Below are 22,425 nucleotides of genomic sequence, written 5' to 3'. Positions count from 1 at the left end.
CCCCAGGGGCGGGCGGGGCCGGGGCGGGGCGTCCGCTCCTCCCCCTCGCGGGCGGCCGGGCTGGTGGCGCTGAGCCCCCTGCGCGTGGCACATGGGGCGCCTGACGGAGGCAGCGGCGGCGGGTGGCGGCGCTGGGGCTGCGCGCTCGGCCGGGTCCCCTCCCGATCTCCTGCCCCTGTCGTCCACGTCCCCTGGCTGCGCGGCCACCATGGCGTCCAGCGAGGAGGACGGTGCCAACGGCGGCGCCTCGGAGGCCAGCGACGAGAGGGAGGCCCCCCGCAAGAGGAGGCGCCTCGGCTTCTTGGCCACCGCCTGGCTCACCTTCTACAACATCGCCATGACCGCGGGGTACGCGCGCCCTGAGGTCCCTCCGCGCCGCGCTTGGGGACGAGCTGGCCGGCGGGGGCGCGGGGTGGCGCGTGGGGCGCGCGGGCCGGGCCGCTGGGTGGGCGCGGGGACAGCCATGGGGGAGGGGCGCGGCGGCCGCCGGCTTGAATGGAGCGGGGCGGGGGGGCCGGGCCTGCTCGCCGGGCATTGCCTAATACGGTGCACGGCGTGGCCGGCGGCCGCGGGGCGCGGGCCCGAGGTTAAGTATAGACCCGGGCAGGAATGCGGGGCCGACCCGCGGGGGAGGCGACTGCCGCTCGGCGCTGTTGAAGAAGCGCCTGGGTCGGGCCACCTGGAGCTGTCCGGCCGCGTGTCCTCGTGCTGCGATCGGTGGGCAGAGTTTCTTAACTGTTAATGTCATCATCACAACTTTTCTTTTACACAAGCATAACGCGTCCTAGAGCTTCTTACTTGGGATGACTTTTTTTTTTTTTAAACACCACCTTATCGTAGCATGGCCCTCGTGTCCAGCATCTTTATGGTCTCATGCTCCACTGCTGATAACCCTGTCCTTTTATTTCTGGCTTTGAGTATGACTTACAAGTTAAGGTTACACAATGATTATCCCTCTTCGAAGAGCTGTCAGAGTGACTTCTGTGTCAACTGCTTTTCAAAACCTTTTGGGAAAATGCTTTTCCGTTTCTAAATGTCGTTGCCTTTTAAAAGTTATTTTCCCATGATCACAGGAAGCATTCACTTATACAAATATGGGGAAAAGATTAGTGGTATTTTAAGCTTTCTTCAGGGCTTATAGAAAAATGTGATTGACAGAGATTTAAGAAATCGTTGAGTATGGTATTGAGTGTCTATTACGTGCTTAGGGTGTGATACAGAATATCAAATGCAGTTCATAAAAATATATTTATTGAGGATTTACTATGTGCCAGGGGCTGTGCTGGTTATTTTAGACGTATTATCTCATTTTTAGTCCTCTACAGTCCTGTGAGGGGTACATGATATTTTATAGATTAGGAAAATGAGGCACAAAGAGGTTCAGTCACTTGCCTGAGATGACAGCCAGCAAGTGTGAGATATGGGTTTCAACCTAGACTATCCGGCTCAAATGCTGCTTCATCGTTCTTCTTTGCTAAATTATAATCTTGAAAGGAGAGAAAACTAATATATTCGAAACAACAGGAGAATAGTTCATTACCGACCACGTGCTGCTGTAGGGGCTGAAGGAGTTCTCTCTCCTCTCTGATACCTCACGCAGTTAGCAAGCCTTTCTGAAACACCTGCCTTGTGTTAACTGGGTGGCTGTCCCTTTCCAGTTCACTCTCCATTTTGAAGGCCAAGTTGCAATTCAAAAATGAAAATCAGTGCGTAACTCCAGTTTAAAGCCTTCAGTGAGTCCCTGTCACCTCCAGCCTAATCTAAGGGATTTAGGCCATCTGTCTTCCAAGGCCTTTTGCAATGTGCTCTCCGGGTCCCCTTTCCACTTTCCTTGCATTTGAAATCTCTGACTCACTGTTCCCTCAAAGCACCCAGCATTTTCACAGTGCTTTGCATCTTTACTCAGGTTGTTCACTCCTTGTATAATATTCTCCTTGTTCTTCCTATAATTTCTAACCAAATCAACCTCTTGGAAAGTTTCTAGGTCTCCTGCTTCACTTGGAGCAGAGTTTAATGCTTTCTCCGTTGTGTTCTCACACTTCATTCCTGTCCTTCCTACCCTTCCTGGCAAATCAGGGCTTACTCTAAACGTGTCTTTCTCTGCCTGCATGGAGAAGGTCCCTTGTTTTCATAAGGCAGTGGTAACTGAAATGGAATTATCCATGTCACTAACTCTTTGGAGGCTTTGTAGATAGAGGAATAGGATTTGCATACATAGAGGGTACGAATTTCAAGTGAGATAAATTCTAGAAATAGGCATGAGGTGCAAGGCTGGTATATTCTCTTAAATGAATCAGAGGATGGTGTTAGGAACAGTGGTAAATAAGGTTGGAGGAGTTGTAGTGTTGAAATTGGGACAAAAACGTATACATTTAACAGCATGGATAGCAGAGGATTAGTTGAGGTTCTTTCAGTTCTTTTAACTTGCTTTATTTCTTTTTTAGCAGAACTTTAGTGTGTTTATTAATTTTTTGTAATTTCAAAACAAACTGGGTGTGGTGTCTTGCACCTGTGTTCTCAGCTACTCGGGAGACCAAAGCAGGAGGATTGCTTCAGCCCAGGAGTTCAAGACCAGCTTGGGCAATATAGCAAGACCCCATCTCAAAAAAAAAAATTCCAAAACAGTAAAATAGCATTTAAGAAATATACATTTCTACATAAGTGTAAAAAGAACCTGTCTAAATCTATAAGACTAGTATAACCTTTCATTTTTTTCTTATTATCTTTCATATGAGTATCTAACTTTTTTCAAGTTTTTACTCAAAACTCCATTCTCAGGGAGGCTTTATCTGGCCATCTACATTCACATAATGACCCACATCCTAACACTCCTTGTCTCCCTTGCCTGATTTATTTTTCTCCATCCTACTAACTGCCATACAGCTGTACAGTGTATTTTATGAATTCATCATTGCTTATTGTCTGTTGTCCCCATTAGAGTGTAAACTCCTTGGAACACTCAATAAATATTTATTCAATGAATAAATGAATGAATATACATTTTAAAGCATTCTTACAATATCTGCCCTATTATATATTCTGTTTTTACTTAATAGTCTGCTCTATTGTATATTCTCCGATTTTTACTTAATGTTCTATCATTTATCTTTATATAGTTTTCATAATTACACTCTTTCACAGTTACATAAGAGTGTATAGAGTCAATGTCCAATCGTAAATTAAATCATGTCCCTAATGACTTGCTATTTTCATTTGTTTCTGTTGAATTAGTGGCTTAGGATAAATCCCTAGGAGTAGAATTACACCTTTAATGGATGTAAGGATTTTTGTGGCATTTGCTCATGATAAGAAAGTGAGCATTTCTCTCTCTTTTTCTCTCTCTTTCTCTTTCTCTCTCTTTCACTCTTTGTGTGTGCTTGTCAACAAATACTTTTGAGCTCATATGAATGCATTGTCTTACATCAAGTGAGGTAAATATTTGAGGCCTTGTTTTTTTTATATATAAGACATAAATAACAATTGCAATAAAAGAATGAGATAAATGCTCAGTAGAGGTGTCAGAGGACAGACAGGTTGAGAGAATCAGAGAAAGCCTTATTTGGGAGATCATAGCATTTAAATTGAGCTTTGAAGGATGAACAGGACTTAATAGGCATGGATAAGGAACAGGACGGGTTAAGGTACAGAGATGTGAAGTTGCTAAACATCTGTTGAGGCAATAACATGTAGGCCTGAAGGGTCTGAGGTGGGAAATGAAGATGGATAGGTAGCTCAAGCCATTGCACAGTGCCTTAGATGATTTGCTGACATGTTTGGATTTTAATTTGTAAACACAACAGAAAGATGTTGGTTAAAGGTTGTGTCTCATTTCTTTGTAGCTGAGTAACCTCAGACAAGTTACTTAACCTCTCTGACCCTTAGTTTTCTCATCAGTAAAATTGGAACAACACAACTACTTTTCTAGATTATTATAAGGAATAAAGAGATAATGGATATGAAGTTCTTAGCGGGGTGCCTGATGCATAATAGACTTTTAAAAGTGTTAATTCCTATCCTTAGTGGTTAATTTAAAATTGCACTTCTTGCAGAAAGAGAAACTATTTAAAATATTTTTACAGTATACTTAATAGAGCAAAAAACCCCAAGGTTCATTGCCCAAAATGTTAAGTAAGAGCCATATCTTTTATTACTGGGTAGGAGATACTTTATTGATGAGGACAAATCCATTGTATGGATCTACCACAAGTTGTTTACCGGTTTATCTGTTAATGGATGTCTGGGTTCTTTTCAGTTTGGGGCTATTACAAATAAAGCTATGAACATTCATGGACATACGCTTTCATTTTTCTTGGATAAATACCTACTAGTGTTAGGGCTGGGTAGATGGCAGTCATGTGGTAATTTCTTAAGAAACTGCCTGTTTTCCAAAGTGGTTGTACCATTTTACCTTCTCACTGGCAAATGAATGAGACTTCCAGTTGTCGTACATCCTTGCCAACACTTGGTATAAGCAGTCGTAATTTTAGACATTCTGCTAAGTGGATTGTATTATTTCATTATGATTTTGGTTTTCATTTCCCTAGTGACTAATGAGACAGAGTATCTTTTCATGTGCTTACTTGCCAATTGTATATCTTCTTGGGTATAGCTCTGTTCAAATCTTTTGCCCATTTTTTTTTTTCTTTAATGGGATGGCTTCCTATTACTTAGTTTTGAGAGTTCTTTATACAGTCTAGATGCAATATCCTTTACCAGATATGTGATTTGCAAACATTTTGTCCCAGTCGTGGCTTGGCTTTTCGTTGTCTTAACAGTGTTCCTCAAAGACCAGATGGTCCTAATTCTAATGAAGTTCAGCTTCACAGCCTTTTTTCTTCTATGAACCTTTAAGCTTGACTCTTCATTGGCATGAGTGCCTATGTGCAATCAGTTGAGACACTCATATATTGGCTGCTAAACAAAAGTATAAATTTAGTCTAGGAAAAGTAATTTAGAGGTGTCAATGAAAAATATATGAAAATCAAAGACCATCTTTCACACAAGCCTCTAGTTGGTTAAAGGAGGTATAAAGAAGAAATGATAAATCAGAATATCATAATTTTTCAATAATTATTGAAATAAGGGATCTAGGCAATGATCATCAGTAACTGTTAGTATCATACAAGAGAGGGATAACCAGAAATTATGTGCTCCCTATAGAAGTATCCACCACAACCTATGAAAATCAGACAAGAATCTGATCAAGGCCCTAGAATTTACTACCAATTTACAGGGGACACAGAACAGAATGTGGTAAAAATGACATGTGGGTATCTAACTAGCAAAATGCATACTGAGGGTTACTGCAGGACACACCACTCAGTGTCTTCAACAGACAAATTGCAAAAGGCAGAGAGGGAAGGAAGTATAGAGGGGGAAACTGTAGATTAAAAGAGTCATAAAAGACATACCAACTCATTACAGCATAGGAATCTTGTTTCAATCATACTTTTAAAAAATTATGAGACACCTGGGAAAATTTGTATCCTGGCTCTATGTTTTGTGATCTTAAGAAGTTGTTACATTTTATTACATGGCACAGTAGTATTATAATTATGTTTATTTAACATAATCCTTTTAAAGATACGTAATGAAACATTTATGAATCATTTTATAGAATGTCTGGGATTTGATTCAAAATAATAAGAGAAGGAGAGGGAATAAAGGTTTAGGTGAAACAAGATTGTTCATAAGGTGTTAATAAGCTGGGTAGTGGGCAGGTGGGGTCCATTATACCTTTCTCTATACCTTTGTATATGTTTGGCAATTGCTTATAATAAAAACTTACAAAGCCGTGTTGAAATTTTAAAAAAAGGATGTGTATAGTGTAGATTACCAAGTTTTTCAAAGAACAGGTGGTCTCCAAGATATTTCAGGAGAAATATCTTTTGATAAGGTTTTTCAGGGTGGTTGTAGCCATAGTGGTGTGAGAATGTAGCCCCCGTGTTCAATAAGTTATAGTATATATCTCTTGCGTTGCACTGTTCTGTTGTTTACACTTAATAACTTGAGAGTTCTCTGAGGCAAAAACTATGTCTTGTTTATCTCTAACTCCCCAGCACCTAGCTCAGCCCCTGGCTTAGTAATAAATGTTGATCCTGAAAATGAATGAATAAATGAGTTAAGCAAGCAAGCGAGAAATCTACATACAGGACACAAGTTTTTTTGTGGTTTGTTTGTTTTTCCCTGGGAAAGTGTGTTATCAAGGACTGAGTGTATTTGTTTGGGTTCATGTAATCAGTAGCCCTGGCATATTTTAAAAAACAAAAGAATATTCCAGAAAAGAATTTCTGATTGCAGAAATTCCAGTTGCTTTTGGAATTTTTTTGTTTGTTTTATTACAATTACTAAATTAATGGGTGAAGGAAGTCCAAAGTTAGTTCAATGTAAGACCCTTAGAGAAATTTTGACTGTCACCCCTTGTGGTGGTGGGTTTAAGACATAAGCTCTTGGCCTTACTTATGGGAAAAACAGATGAGAGGTTAGAATAAATGGTTTGAGGGTCCTTTCAAACTTGTGACTCTGTTCATTTATTTCCTACAGTTTAGTGAGTGGTGTTAGCATTATACTATACTAGCTGGTGCAATACTGCCACCTATGGAACAACAGCAGAACTTGTTATAATGTTACAATGCATGGGTTTTTATACCATGCTATTTTTAAAAGTAGAAAACTTGCCATCTAAATGAATCCTTTGATAAATTCCTTACTTGGTTAATAGGTGCCTCTGAAACGTATCTTTTGTAGACATCCAATTTGGGTTTGCCCAAAAAAGACAAGTGTATGGAAAATTGTGAATGGAAACATCTTAAGCTTTTTGGTTCTTTAAGTATGGGGATCTGGGATTGAGGATAATGAAATCATAACACTTTAAGCCTAAAAGGAAGATACCTAAAACATTATGCAGATTAGCTCTGTAGGATCAGCCTGGCACTGGATTCAGTGTTGGCTTTCACCTGAAATGAATCCATGGGTTACATCCACAGAAAAGCTGTGATACAGGGGAAAGAGGACAGGACTAGGGATGCAGAGGCCTCAGGGATTCTGTTTCAGACTCACAGTAATGAACTTAACTCTGAGACTTAGAGTAAGTAATTTAATGTCTCCGGATCATGACTATCTCATCTGGAAGAGTGGCCTTCAAGCTTTTTTGATAGCACACTACTATCAGGTAAAATGTTTAAGCATAGACCCTCCATATAACTTTAAAAATGTATTTGTAATGTATATATGAATTGCTATAATTACTTAGAGCCAGATCAGTATAGCACAAGGGGCCAAGAGCATAGGCTCTGAGCTCAGTGGTGGGTTTAGGCCCCAGCAGGCTGGCTGTGTGACCTTCTCTGCCTGTTTCCTCAGCAGTGAAATAGGGTAATAGTAGACACTTGCCTGATAGGATTATCATGAGGGTTTGAGGTTGATATGTAATGCATTTACTTATTTATTTAGAGACAGGGTCACCCAGGCTGGAGTACAGTGGGGTGTGATCATAGCTCACTGCAGCCTCCAACTCCTGGGTTCAAGCAATCTTCCCACCTCAGCCTCCCGAGTAGCTGGAACTATAGGCGTGCACCACCATGTATGGCTATATTTTTTATTTTTTATAAAGACAGGGTCTTGCTATATTGCCCAGGCTGGTCTGGAACTTCTGGCCTCAAGTGATCCCAGCACCTCGGCCTCCCAAAGTGCTGGAATTACAGGTGTGAGCCACCACCCCCAGCCTATAGTGCATTTAGAATGGAGTCTAGAACATAGAAAACATCCTGAATATATTATTATCATTGTCTCGTCATTAATATGTCTGCATTTCAAAAGTCTTTGTGATAGTTTCAGACATTTACCTGACTTCTTATCCTTTCTGATGAAGTCATTTTACCTCATTACCTGCTGAAGAGTAGAAGTGTCATTCTGCCGTTTTCTTATTGTTCTCTTGAGCATGAATTTTCATCATATTCAATTAGCAGTATCTTTGCAGGAACCTTGTTAAGGCATTTGTCTACTGTATGTATGTTACTTAGTTAAAATGTTAAAATTGTATAATAATTTTATTTTTATAAATCCATTTAACTGGACACTTTGGTGACCACTAATCTCAGTGCCTGGGGTAGCTACTCATTTTCCTGGGTGTGCTATTAAAGCTTTTGAAAAGCTACAAATGAGACAATTTTCTTAAACATGCTTTTGTAGTTGCAAGGGGAACTGGAAAAAAAGAGTTATCAGTGATTCCAGGAGGATTGAGAAGTGCTATGAGAAAGCTGGTTTCCATAAGTGTAGCTTATAACTTAAGTATCATTAATTCACAGAACAGAATCTATATTCAGTACATAAATGTAAGTTGGAAGGTGGGGTATGTGTATCTTTTTCTTTTTTAGAAACAACCTCTTTGAAAGCAGACCCATGTCTGATCTTTGTGTATCCCTTCTGAAGTATAACAATTGTTTTTATTTAATGAAAATTACATAAATATAGATTCTTGTAAAAGATTTCTACTTATACCTATGTATAGTTATGTACTGTATATTTGTATTAAATATGTATTTATACACACACACAGCTTTTGACATCTTTTTCCCTCAAGATACCTTTATGTAATTATTAACTGCTTTATGATAACCTCGTTTTGGGTACATAAAGGTGTTTTCTTTAGTCTGCCAATTTATTTGCTGAAACCAAAACTATAACGGACATTGCTTTGCATGTAGTTGGTCTCATATATGTTCTGTTTGTCCCTTTGGAGAGACAACATGAAAACACCATTTGTCATTTTTTCCTGTGGTTTTTTTTTTTTAAATAGAATAATGAACTGAGCATAATAGAACATACATATTACTATATAAATAGCAGCATTTCTTTTCAGGAAGTTCAGCGACATGTTTTTAAATTGTGGTAAAATAAACATAACATTTACCCTCTTTAACCTTTTTGAAGGGTTCAGTTCTGTAGCATTAAGTGCATTCACGTTGTGCAACCGTCACCTCCTTTCATCCCCATAAGTTTTCATCTTGAAAGACCAAAATTCTACACCCATTGAACATGAACTCCTCATTCCCCTTCTCCCCCAACCCCCTGGGAACCACCGTTCTACTTTCTGTCTTTATTAGTTTGATAACTCTATGGACCTCGAGTAAATAGAATCACATAGTATTTGCCCTTTTGTGCCTGGTTTATTTTACTTAGCATAATGTCTTCAAGGTTCTTCCATGTTGTACCATGTGTCAGAATTTCTTTCCTTTTTGAAGCTGAATAATATTCCACTGTGTGTATATACTTCATTTTGTTTATCTGTGTAGTCATTGATGGACTCGTGAGTTGCTTCCACTGTTTAGCTATTGTGAATAATGCTTCTGTGACCATAGATCAGTGGTATTAATTTGGACAGAACTTTATAAAATGCTTTTATTTTCTCTAGGTGGTTGGTACTAGCTATTGCCATGGTACGTTTTTATATGGAGAAAGGAACACACAGAGGTTTATATAAAAGTATTCAGAAGACACTGAAATTTTTCCAGACATTTGCCTTGCTTGAGGTAAGTTTTGCATCATGCTGCTTTTCTATTGTTGTAATATTTATCTGAACCTTTTTTGGTTGAGCAAACTCAATCTTATTTTGCTGATGCCATACCACCCATGGATTTGTTTAACACCAATGTTAACAGGGATTGATGTTTTATATTATTGACTTGTGATTCTTTTTTATTTGCTTACAGATAGTCCACTGTTTAATTGGTGAGTTTTTGCTTTCATTTTGTATTTTCATTATAAATTGCCTTTAGGACAATAGCTGACTTGTCTTTCTCTTTAAGGAATTGTACCAACTTCTGTGCTTGTGACCGGGGTCCAAGTGAGTTCAAGAATCTTCATGGTGTGGCTCATTACTCACAGTATAAAACCAGTAAGTGATGTAAACACGTCTTCTTGAGCCTGCTGGAAAGCTTTTCATTAATTGGAATCTAAAAATTAACATTTGTATATTTCAGGAAGCATAACCACTGAGCAAAAAGAAGTTGGGTTTGAATTTAAGTATTGGACATTGACTTAGTGCTTTAGTAGAATGACTTTGGAATACAAGCAAAACCAAATATTGGTATTTTATAGCTGTAATATATTCTCCTCGGATGCTTTCCAGTTTTTAAAATTAATATTGATATTCTGTCAAATAACTACCTGAAAATTTTCTTTCCTATAGAAGCTTCTTTTCCATCAAAGTTATTCTCTTTGATTATGTAATTGAAGTTATCAGTATAAACGGTTTATTTTTCCTCATTTAGCATTGAGTATTGTAGTAACAGACATAAAAATAAATGTAGTTCTGTATATCTGAATAACTGGAAAAGACTAAATTAAAAATTAAATATAGTAAAGGTATACAAAACTTCAGTTAGACAGGAGGAATAAGCTCAAGTGTTCTCTTGGACAACACAATGACTACACTTAATAACAATGTATTGTGTGCTTGAAAATTGCTAACGGTATATTTTAAGTGTTCTCACCCCAAGTAAATAAGTGTAGGTAGAAATGCGTATGCTAATTAGCTTGATTTAGGGATTCCACAGTGTATACATATTTTAGAACATCATGTCATACATCATAAATGTATATAATTTTAATTTATCAGTGAAAAAATAATTTTCAAAGAAGCGTTAAGGAACTTAAGGAAAAATAAACATATTATTTATTATGGCATGCCTGGAGACCTAATTATTGAATCTAATTAATGGTTTAAACCTTTTGGACAAAACAAACACCATTTTGACTATGTCAAGATACTGGGCCTTTTAAACCCATGACAAACATTTCTTAGCTCAACCGTTCTGACCTTCTCAACAGCCTTCAAAATCTGTCTATTTGAGGGCAGATCTCTGGCCTCCTTTCTTGTCTCCTCTCTGCTTAGGGACTTAACACCTAACCTCTTCTCTGTTCCTCTTAGCCTCACTGGCCTCCGGTCCACATGGGGACAGATGGCTGACCTTCTGCCCTTGACTACTCTATACTTTAGCCCTCTTAACTAGTATTTTTCACTCAACTTGCTTCATCCATTTGTCCCTAACCTGTGACTGCCCTGCAGATAGCAATGAGCACATGCCACACAGAGAGACAACTTTTTATTAATTGAGATTGCCCACTAGTTTAAAAACAGGAGGACAGGCCAGGCACGGTGGCTCACTCCTGTAATCCTAGCACTCTGGGCAGCCGAGGCAGGAGGATCGCTTGAGGTCAGGGGTTCGAGACCAGCCTGAGCAAGAGCGAGATCCCATCTCTACTAAAAATAGAAAAATTAGCCGGGTGTGGTGGCATGTGCCTGTAGTCCCAGCTACTCAGGAGGATGAGGCAGGAGGATGACTTGAGGCCAGCAGTTTGAGGTTGCTGTGAGTTAAGCTGATGCCAAGGCACTGTAGCCCAGGCAACAGAGTGATACTCTGTCCCCCCCCCCCAAAACAGGAGGACAACATTAACAGAATGAAAGAGAGACTGTCCCAGGCAGTGGATGAATATAGGAATAGCTGAGCTAAGACCACAAAGAATCTGAAGAATGAGGAAAAAGAAAGATAACATTAACTAGAGAGAAGAAGGTAAAGGGACACTAGAGAGTAGTGAGTTCCAAAGAGAAAGAAGGATCCGTCTGCTCCTTTTATCCTCTATTGGATCTCTGCCTTAATATGACTTTATTTTCTACAGCAATACAGGGTGTCCCCAAAAGTCACCATACATAGGGAAAATGGGAAATTGTAGCTAAATGTACCTTTATTTACAAAATTTGACAAAATTTTCCTTGTGTATGGAGACTTTGGGGACACCCTGTAGTTTCCCACTGGCACCTATTCACCACTCCTTAACTAATTCAATCAATATTTACTGAATGCATTCTATATACCTGATGCTGTGCTAATCTCTGGATTTATAAAAATGAATGAGGTAGTCCCCGGCTGCTGGGAAGGGAAAGGCCATCATACAAATATTGGATCATGAACTGATGCTGACTGTGCACCTCTTCTGGGCCTGACATTGTGCTGGGGATATGGGTGTCAATAATATAAACACATGTCTCACCTTGTGGAGCCTATAATTGGGAGAGAAGCTAAACAAGTCATTGCACAAATACTTATTTAATTATATGAGTGTTAAGTGTTTTGAAACGAGCTCTGAAAGCATTGCGGTATACCCAGGGACTTAGTCTGATCTAGGGCTAGAAGGAAGGCTTCCACAAAGAAGGGATATAGAAGTTGAAGCTGACATGGACAGGACTTAGCCAGACAAATTTTAATACAAATTGGCAAGTGTTGTAATATAACTATGAATAAAGTACTGTGAGAACAAGGAAGTTGAGTAAAGAACTGCTCAGGGTTAGAGGAGAGATTTGGGAAAAGTTTCCCGGAGAGCATGATGTTTTAGCTGGATCTTAAAAGATGAGAAAGGGTTTTCTATGGGGAGCAATTAGAGGGAATAGCACGTGTAAAGACTCAAAAGTTCAGAGCATATTCTGGAAATAACAAAGTTTAGCATCACTGGAGGAGAGAAGTAGGTAGGAGGGTTGAGTGATCACAGATGGGGAGATTTCTGAGCTCAGATTGTAAAGAACGTTGACTGTCATGCTCAGGTGTTATTAGAGTTTATCCTTGAAACTTTTAAATCATAGGGCTTAGCTGATTCCAATTTGTTTTTTGTTTGTTGTCTTATTTTCTTTTTAAGAGAAAACATCCATCCATGAGGAGAATAAAGAGAGGTTAGTCCAGATGAGAGATGATAAAGCCCTGAATTAAAACAGTGGTAATATGGCCAAAAATGAGTGGGGAGGTTTAAGAGTTAGTCCTACAGGAGAACAGGTGTGATACAATGATTAACAGAAAGTAGGAGGGTCAGATTGTTCCCATTCTGGTTTCCAGAGCGTAATGTCCTGGGATGGTAAGTTCTTGGCAACTTTACTTAGAGTGAAGGTTGAGAAAGAAAAATCAGTATACATTTGACCTCTCCTTTGAATAGGACATATTTCAGTTCCCTGTTTATAATTAATGATATAATGGTGACTGTACTAAGTTTTCTGTATTGCATTTGTCTAACCCTAACATTCCATTAGAATAAAAGCCAAACTGTAGTGAAAGTGTCTTCATTTGAAAAATAAGTTTGCAGTTGAACGACACTGTGGATTTCTCTATAATTCTGCAGATCCAGAATGAGGAGAGTGTGGTGCTTTTTCTGGTGGCGTGGACTGTGACAGAGATCACTCGCTATTCCTTCTACACATTCAGTCTCCTTGACCACTTGCCGTACTTCATTAAATGGGCCAGGTGGCGATGTCTCACAGTTTAGTTTCTCACGGTCCTGTGCATGCTTGTTCTGTGTGCTGAGCTAACACCAGAGAATTGACATTTGTGTTTTAGCCTGGTGATGCCAGAATGCTGTTGTTCTATTAGCAGCATTTGAACTTGTATTCTAAAAGCTTAATTTACTGATTGGAGATGAATCATGTTAATATAAATTTGGAGCAAAATCAATGCAAATCAAATTAGAGTAGTATCCCTAAATAACCTCAAACTTGGCCATTCATTTTTCTTTGAAAGTGCACACAATATATACGTTTTTGGAATTATATTACATAACTTGTGCCAAAAATATAATATTTTATCTAATTTATTTAAATTATTTTAATATTCAATCTAGTATCCATAATTTCTCTTATATCCACAATGCCTTATTTTTAATTTTTTAATTTTTTGCTTTAAGTAGCAGAGGCAGACATTTTAAAAAGTCACACTTACTTGAAATTTTATCATTTGGAATATGGACAAAATTTATATTTCAAGGGCTCCAAATATATCTGTCCTCAAGCAACCATTTTGAAAGCCAAAGATGTCTGTTCTTTTTGAAGTTTAAATTCTTTGAGCAACAGATATTTTACAAAATTTTTATAAAAGCAGAACTGCTCTTTGGAGAATAAATCACAAACCAGTATATCATTTTTTTTCAGTCTTCTAATATCATAAATAATACTATTAACAATGCTATATCTATATTTCTGTTATTTTCAGAAACTCTGATATTTATGTTAATACATTCTGATTTTATTTGAGGATAATCCTTATCGAGTTTCAGACTTGATTTTGATTCCCATATATTAAAAATCTAGCACTTTTTCTTAAATTACTCCTTTTTTAATAACTCATGTATTATACATGTTTAAATATAACGATTTAGAATATATAAACAAACCAAAAAGAAAGAAAAAACTTTTAAACTCCTTATATGCTCTCTAACATGAGAATAATCACTGTGAATTGAGTTATGCGTTCTTTTAGACTTTTCTTTTACATTTTCTAGCCCTTTTTTAGACAGTTGTGGCTTACCATTTTGCATATCATAAAATACTTTAAAATTATAATTTGAGCTTAAATATATTGTCTGTCATAAGGAGGTTACACTACCATTTCCGTATGTTTGATTGGTTTTATTACTGTACGTGAAAACATATTCACTATTAGTGATTGGGCCTTTTAAAAGGTGACAGTTTTGAGTGTCACTGGACACTAATCCTAGAATGCATATGAGTACCCTTTTGCATGACAGTCTTCTGGATCTTTGGCATCTTTCAAAATAGTAATTCATGTCTCTTTTCATGTGCTGTATTTACAAAATTTGTTTGAAGAAGATAATGGAATGCACATTGCACATTTTCCTTAGATCAGACACATTAGTCGCTATTGCTTTGTCTGCCTTTCGGAATGCATTTGCATGTCTTGACTTTCTGGAAACGTTCAGAGCTCTGCCATTTCATGTTTAAATTTGCTGTTTAGAAAACAATTATCAATTCCCTTAATGTTATAAAAATCTTTCAGTTTTTGAAATGCATGTGTTAGCATGATACCTCATGTCATTTAATCATGATCATGCATAATTATGTTTCATGTCAAAAGGATCTTAAAAATCCCAACCATCTAAAAATACTATATTCACCAACTGCATTAAATAACCTAAAATAATATTAGTATTTGTGTTCAAATGTTGAAGATATTGTTCTCAAATAAAACTTCACTTTAGAAATGGCTTCTTATTCACAAACAATTTCATGGTTTGAATATACTTTGATTCTATTTGTGGGTTAAAAGTGTTCCTAGAAAAGTCCACAGAAGGGATAATTGTGTACTGAGTTATGTTTTCATATTGATTTTCACTTTACTTTCAAAAATGCATTCCTTTCAAAAAAATTTTAGGTGACAATTGGAATCTTCAAGGAAGCATTATATCTTTTTCTGAATGTGGTCTAAAAATAGTTAAATCTCCCGTAGGGTCTAGGGGCATGGTGGCGTGCCTGTGATCCCAGCTGAGGCGGATCACTTGAGGCCAGCAGTTCGAAGCTGCAGTGAGCTGTGATCATGCCACTGCACTCCATCCTGGGACACGGAGCAAGACCCTCTCTCTAAAAAAAATTACAATAACAATAAAATAAATAAATAAATCTCCTGCCCTGCCCTCAGAACTTAAGAAGGTTAGGTTAGTGACATGCAATCTCTTTAAAGTGTAAGTCAAGTCAAATAAATTATGTAATTTGTTTCCATTTCATTAGAAATTTTCACTGTCTTTAAGGCTTTAAACTAGTTTATTCTAGGGATGATGGTTTGTTTTTTTTTTCTGTTAAAGATCAATGCTACCAAAAAAATCTTTTGAGAGCCACATAAAGTTAAAAAAAAAAAAAGCTTAATCATTTTGGATATTTTATTTGAGAAGGGGATATAAAATGTCCAGTTATGTGGTTTTAAAAATTGAGGTATAGGAAAAGATTGATTTAAATGATACACAAATAACTACACAAGACTGATAAGAAAGCAAGGGATATATGCAAGGCCAATAAGGGATGAACAGGTACAGTAAGGGAATCATTCTTCTTTCTTTAACAGTTCATTTATTTTGGCAAATAATTTCGCCCTCCCCCCATATCCTTAGCATACAGGAAGAAGGTGATTTTTAAATTGTCTCCAAGCTTCTTCAATACTGACAAATTTGCCTTTTCTTTGCAGATATTTCTTAATGCCAACAAAATGACTAGATGAAGTACAGATGAATTTGATTTTTTTCCATCAAAATTTTGACTTTACTTTTCTGCAATAACTGTTACCTAGTAATTGAATTGGAGAAAAATGTTTTTCTTTAATGAAGAAATGTCTTTGTCTTGGATCTTTTAGGCTCTTCCTGTTGGAAACCAATGGAACACAGGGTGTTTCCCTAACTAGGCATAAATGATGCCCAGCCTACTGTGACCTTAGAGACCTTGCCACAATCCAGATGTGCACATAGTTATTTTGGATTTTGAATAGAACTTTCTAAGCTCAATTTTAAGCAAGCTAACTATTCCTTTAATGTGGAAATTCTGGAAGTAACTTGTCTTACTTTGTTTGTTATTAGAGCAGTTTTAGACAATATGCTCATTAGTAATTACTGATGCTTTAGGTAGTGTTATTAGTTTTTTGCAACAATAATTACTTTTAATTAGCCACCACAAAGAGTTTGCCAAAAGCCTCTTAAAAATAACTACTTTGGTAATTTCAAAGTTTAGATATGAAATTAGGATCGTAACTGGTCTTTTTAAGAACAGCCTTTAATCGATAAATGACTAGCAGCAGGGAAGAGAAGCAGTTATGAATCTGTGCACCAAAGAAGCACTTTTACAATAATTTTTTTAAAACTGCACCTATTTTTTTTATGTATAAAAGTATTTCAGTACTGAAAAGTAAGTTGACTTCTTATTAAGAAGATCTTGCCATTTAAAATGGAAACTTATTAGAAAAAAAGGGTGATAATGAACAAATGATTAAAGTAGAAAAATTAACCTTCTTATGCGAAGTCATTGTAAATATGTAAAGAGAGGAGAATTTTTAAGTTTCAATACAATAGTAGCAAAAGAACTGTAACATAAAATCTAATACTTATTCTAGAAAAATAATTCTCTGACATTTTTCTTTCTCCAGATACAATTTTTTTATCCTCTTATATCCTGTCGGAGTTGCTGGTGAACTTCTTACAATATATGCTGCCTTGCCGTATGTGAAGAAAACGGGAATGTTTTCAATAAGACTTCCTAACAAATACAACGTCTCTTTTGACTACTATTATTTTCTTCTTATAACCATGGCCTCATATATACCGTGTAAGTACGTATTCGTTAGTACTTTGATTTAGCATATGATAGGAAGGTTTTTAGAAAGACATCATAATAATGCCTGGTTTAATAGGCAAGGAGAAATAATTAGAAATAATTGCTTACAAACATATTAAAACTTATATTTACCCCCACATTTATTCATAATTTGGAATAATTGAAGAAGGAGTGAGTTAGAAGACCTTTTACTAACTATGAGAATAAAGGTAAGTAAATTACTACACGAATGATTGTTTTCTCAAAATCATTTAAAAATAAGTTTAATATGCTTTATTTTTTTTAAAAAAAATAAGAAAAATCATTTTTAAAACAAGCAGTAGTATACTCTTTACAAGCATTTAGAATTATGTATCTGAGGATAAACATCCTATCCAAGAAAATTTCAGATCTTTTCTATCTATTCATTAAGTATATACTTGGAAAAATCATCTGAGAGTACTTTTAGTCTTACCTGTGTTGCTTTATGTACTTGAAAATAATAAAGGTGCTTTTCTGAAAATATTTTGAATAATTCAGCCTCTTCACTAATTTCTCCTCCTCTTTCAGCAGTTGCAATGAATTGGTGAGACTTGACTCACTTCATTTAAATTTTAATAGTGACATATTTTTAGGTCAAATATTGAAAGTCACTTGAGGACATATGAGGGAAAAGCAAGGTTGTTTGTCCTCCATAGAATTGGAGACTGACCGGTGTCAGCGGGGTCAGGGGAAGGAAATGAGAAAAGTTTATAGAATCTGAAATCTACATTGACACGACATAAAATATTTCACCTCAAGAGGATGACCGTAGACCTTGGCCAGCCCCTTGAGGTCTTCAAAATCAAAACTGACGTAGTGGTCAGAGATGTGTCTCCACCTTCATCTTCCACCACGTCAGCCTGATTTGGTGTCTGGTTTTCCACTGAGCCAGTTCAGGGGCACTAAGAAGGGGACACACACACTGTTTGTTCACACCTCTCGATTGTCCCAATGTCTAGTTAAAGGGAACTTGCTCAGAGCAGAACCAGAGATTGCATAGGTGTCTGTCACATAGTTCCAGATTCAGGCATCGGGTTCTCCTCTTCCTCTTGACGGCTGAGACATCTCCACAGCAGCCGAGGGCCCGAAGGATCATGGTTGGAAGCTTCAAACCAGTGATTCTTTTTTTTCTTTCCGACACGGAGTCTTGCTCTATTGCCTCAGGTAGAGTGCAGTGGCATCATCATAGCTCGCTGCAGCCTCAAACTCCTGGGCTCAAGCGATCCTCCTGCCTTCAGCCTCCCACATAGCTGGCACTATAGGCACGCAGCACAATGCAGGGCTAATTTGTCTATTTTTAGTAGAGACAGGGTCTCGCTCAGGCTGGTCTGGGACTCCTGACCTCAAGCAATCCTCCCGCCTCGGCCTCCCAAAGTGCTAGGATTACAGGCGTGAGCTGTGGCTCCCAGGCCAAACCTGAAGTCTTGACTGTGTGTTTTTCACATGTCTTAGGACACAGATTCTGGCCTGTGCCAGTAGCAGCCTCCCAGTTCACCCTGCTGACAGCTAACAAGAGGCCACTTTGCAGAGGACCAGACAGCCATGAGGGTGTTTTTCCAGTCCCTTATTGATATTAGTAATAGTATCAACTAATTTTACTTTGCTTATTAAATCCTTTGCTAATTGAAAGTGTTAAAAGTACTTTTTGAGTACTTAGTACTCAAAAGAAGTGGTATTATTAATATATTTCTCATTTGTATTACAGATGAAAGAGGTTGAGTGAGTTGCTTAAAAATCACCTAGCTGGTAAATAAAGTCAGGATTTGAACTCAAGCCCATTCCTTCTACTAAACTACTCAGAATTTTATAGGAGTATTTACAATAATTGGTCAGTTAGCTTTAAGTATATATGACCTGAATAAATTTAAGTCCCTAGGTATAATGTGATGGTTTTATTTAAGATGGGAAGTACCTAAATGAGAAAAAAAAAAGCTATTGTGCATTTTTGCTCTATCTGAGTTAAACTCCACAAACAAATTTTTATGCAAAGTTTGTGTTGTGATTAGATTCATGGGTTTGGTTATTCCGATCATCATTTTCAGAAGTATTTTTACATTTATAGTGTTTATAGCTGATGTTAATTTGTTCATCCACCAACATTTGTACTATGATTTAAAGTATTGGTTGACATTGGCTCAAAATATTCTCTAAATTGGACTGCACAGATGACCGTTTGTCCAACTGACCTATATGTATATATTTACTTGTTTATATGTAACAGGCTGCCCTTACACCCAGACTACAGTAGCTTCTGCTCTGGGCCCTGTTTAAAGGACCTTGTTGTGGCCCTTCACTGGTCACCCCTCCACACAGCCCACCACCCACTCCTAGATCACATTCTGGAAGCCTAGGACCATGGAATTCGCTGCCCAGATGGTGTTGAACGTGCACCAAGGCTTGTATAGGCCTCTTCTTTGACCCATTGTCCTGAGGGCTAATGTGTAGCAATATATGCACTTCTGAGAGCACAGGATAGACAAGAGAGAGCAATTTGTGAGGTTTATGGATGAAGCTTAGATGTATACACTGGAATATCCACACACACGGGCATAAGACTCGTCGTGGTTCTGAATACCGCCAACAGACCAGAGAGAAGGAGGCCAGGCAGCCTGGCTTCTTTCGTGTTAGAGCTTTCTGACTCAGAATTAACGGAATTCTAAATTCAAACGTGGCCTCCCAGATCATTGGGAAGGTATTTTTATCAAGGTATTTGAGTTTTCTAAAAAATAAGGAAAACAAAAACAAAACCCCAGCAGTTTGTGGCATTAAAATATGTAGGCATGGGGTAGGTAGGCCTCCATTCAGACTGTTTACCTGAGCTCAGTAAATATTAGAGGGTAGCAGTGAGTGGTCTAGAATGTATTTATTCTCAAACTTCACCACATGTGACAAGTTTCAAGTATAAATGTAAAGCAATGGCTTATCTTTCTTTGTTTTCTTTTTTTCACTGAAGTGTTTCCGCAACTCTATTTTCATATGTTACGTCAAAGAAGAAAGGTGCTTCATGGCGAGGTGATTGTAGAAAAGGATGATTAAATATGTCTGCAAACAAGGTGCTTTTTCCAGAATTACCAGGATTACTTGAGTCCAAGTTTGAATGACAAGAATAAACAACTTCATGAAATGTATCATGGATTTTATGGTTTCTTAAAATATAACTGAGACATGTGGTACTTGGGACTGTTTGTCTTCATATTATGTCAGATCTGTTTTTTTACGAGAACTATGCAAATATTATCAACTCCTGGGTAGGTGTTGATCATTAAGGAAATAATTGGGTGTATTACCTGAGGGAAAAAAGACTTTTTGTTGCTTTTATTAAATACATAGCTTTCTAAATCAATGTTTAGGAATTAGTTTAATGATTTAACATTATCATACCTGCCAGTGATATTTATGTGATATTTATAAATGAAACTAAATGCAAAATTATAATCACTTGTTAATAATGTGTTGATATTTCTTGAACCTACAATCTATTTTTCAGGTTATAAGGCAGCCTTTGTGATTAATAACAATTTTTGGGAGCATGGGCATAATTTGGTAAGACTTTTGATGTAGATGAAGTAGTGGCATAAAAAAATGAGTTCAAGTAGATGTCAAAATTGGAAAATATTCTTTAAAAATATTTCTAGGCCATTGAAATTGTGTATACTACTAAGCAAATTTATTTTTATTTGAATTAACCACTAAAGGACAAGCTTTTCAACTGTAAGGATTTTAAGGGGTCAGGAACAGTGTAAGTATACTCTGCCCCACCAGTAAAAAAAAAAAATGATGTCTTATCATAATATTGTACTCAGAACTCTTGAAAAAGACTGCTCTATACCATGGAATAATCTTGTAAAAATCAGGTTACTCTTTGTGGCACGTAGATAACTAAAGGTTTTGGGGTATGTTCTAAAAACAGACTCGTTTTATTCTGAATTCCATTGAGTAGCAAAAATGTTTAGAACAAAGCTTCTGTCATGTTTAATAAAAAGATACAACAAAGATACTTTAATACTGCTTTGATTCTTAAGTAGGTCCTTTAAAAAATTTCCCTCCCGTATTAAAATATGCTGATCATTATATTAAATATTAGAATATTAAGTATGTGACTTTAAAAGAAAAGGAACTTTTGCCTGCTATAGATATCTACATGTAATTTTGCTTGTAAATGTTCTGTATTGTTTCATTACTATCAGTACGTAACATTACACTTTGCAGAATTCCCTGATTTTGTGTTACCATTTCCTTTACAAATTTTTCCATGTAGAGATTTCTAGTTCAAAATATTTTAAATAACTTGGTTTTCTAAAGGTGCTATTTCTTTCATTACATTACACTTTAATGTTTCTTCTGCAGCTGAATGTTTTATTAAGCAATATGGATTAGGTTACTAATTCCCCAAATCCTAATGTTCTTTCTGCTCCTATACTACTTGATCAGTTTTCATCTTGAATTTTTATATGGAAGCAATTTTCAGGGAGTTTTCCCCCTTTGGTAACATAGTATAAGAAATTCACATATTTATTTTATTAGATGCCTATCTAGTGAAAAGTATTTTAAATCATATTCCCAAGATTTGCTGGTACTCACTTTAAGCATTTGTAATACTCTTTTTTCCCTCAAGTTGTGGAATATCTTGAAATAGGAATTGTGATTAACTTTAATAAAAATGAAAGTGCATTAAACCGTTTGGTGACCTGTATTAATATACTCAGAACTTCAAATGTAATTTGTCTTCAGTCTCTTCTATATTCAACCAATTCTAAACTGTCATTTACATAGAAAATAAAGTGCTAAACAGTAGTTTAACTTTTAAGAAGTATTTGAAATTCCTTTGCATTGTTTCCTGGGACTGCATCTTTTGAATTTCTCCCTAAGTCACCATAACTTTTAATAGACAAGTCAGGGCTTGAATCAAATAGAACTTGAATTTAGTCCTGTAGACTTTGGCATTTGAAAAACATACATCAAGAAATTTTGATGCTAGCGACTTTCAATTGTATTTGGTGACATTCCTTTCAATTCTGTTTTTAATTTTTCATAGCTTTAGAGCTTAATATATTATGCAATATGCAAGTTTAAAAATATTTTTCAAGGTCTTAGTTTACTATTATTACAGCAACATCCCTGATAGTTAAAACTTTTTTAAAAACATGCCAAAATAAACATAAGAAAGTCATTTTCACCAAAAGCCTTTGTTATTTGACCTCTGTAGATTTTCAGAAGTATTATTTTCACATCTTTAGATTTTTAAGCATCTAATTATTGTG

General features: G+C 36.9%; 1 protein-coding gene across 1 annotated transcript; it reads left to right on the top strand.

Moving 5' to 3' along the window:
• The first annotated feature begins 59 nt into the window (after positions 1-59).
• On the top strand, positions 60-20,595 carry HACD1 (3-hydroxyacyl-CoA dehydratase 1). The gene is made up of 7 exons (XM_045534197.1): positions 60-348; positions 9,410-9,527; positions 9,708-9,726; positions 9,804-9,892; positions 13,162-13,283; positions 16,956-17,134; positions 20,118-20,595. The coding sequence occupies exons 1-7, from the start codon at positions 92-94 to the stop codon at positions 20,198-20,200; spliced, it is 867 nt and encodes a 288-aa protein (XP_045390153.1). The 5' UTR covers positions 60-91; the 3' UTR covers positions 20,201-20,595.
• Positions 20,596-22,425: the final 1,830 nt, after the last annotated feature.

Source organism: Lemur catta, chromosome 1 (assembly GCF_020740605.2).
Source record: "Lemur catta isolate mLemCat1 chromosome 1, mLemCat1.pri, whole genome shotgun sequence".
NCBI classification, from domain to species: Eukaryota; Metazoa; Chordata; class Mammalia; order Primates; family Lemuridae; genus Lemur; species Lemur catta.
This window is presented reverse-complemented; position numbering and strand designations above follow the sequence as displayed.

Excerpts from the sequence above, each read along its gene's own strand:
- HACD1 (XM_045534197.1), top strand. The coding sequence starts at position 92 with ATGGGGCGCCTGACGGAGGCAGCGGCGGCGGGTGGCGGCGCTGGGGCT. Across the intron at positions 9,893-13,161 it reads TTACTCACAGTATAAAACCA|ATCCAGAATGAGGAGAGTGT; the intron begins GTAAGTGATGTA and ends ATAATTCTGCAG. Across the intron at positions 17,135-20,117 it reads CATGGCCTCATATATACCGT|TGTTTCCGCAACTCTATTTT; the intron begins GTAAGTACGTAT and ends TTTTCACTGAAG.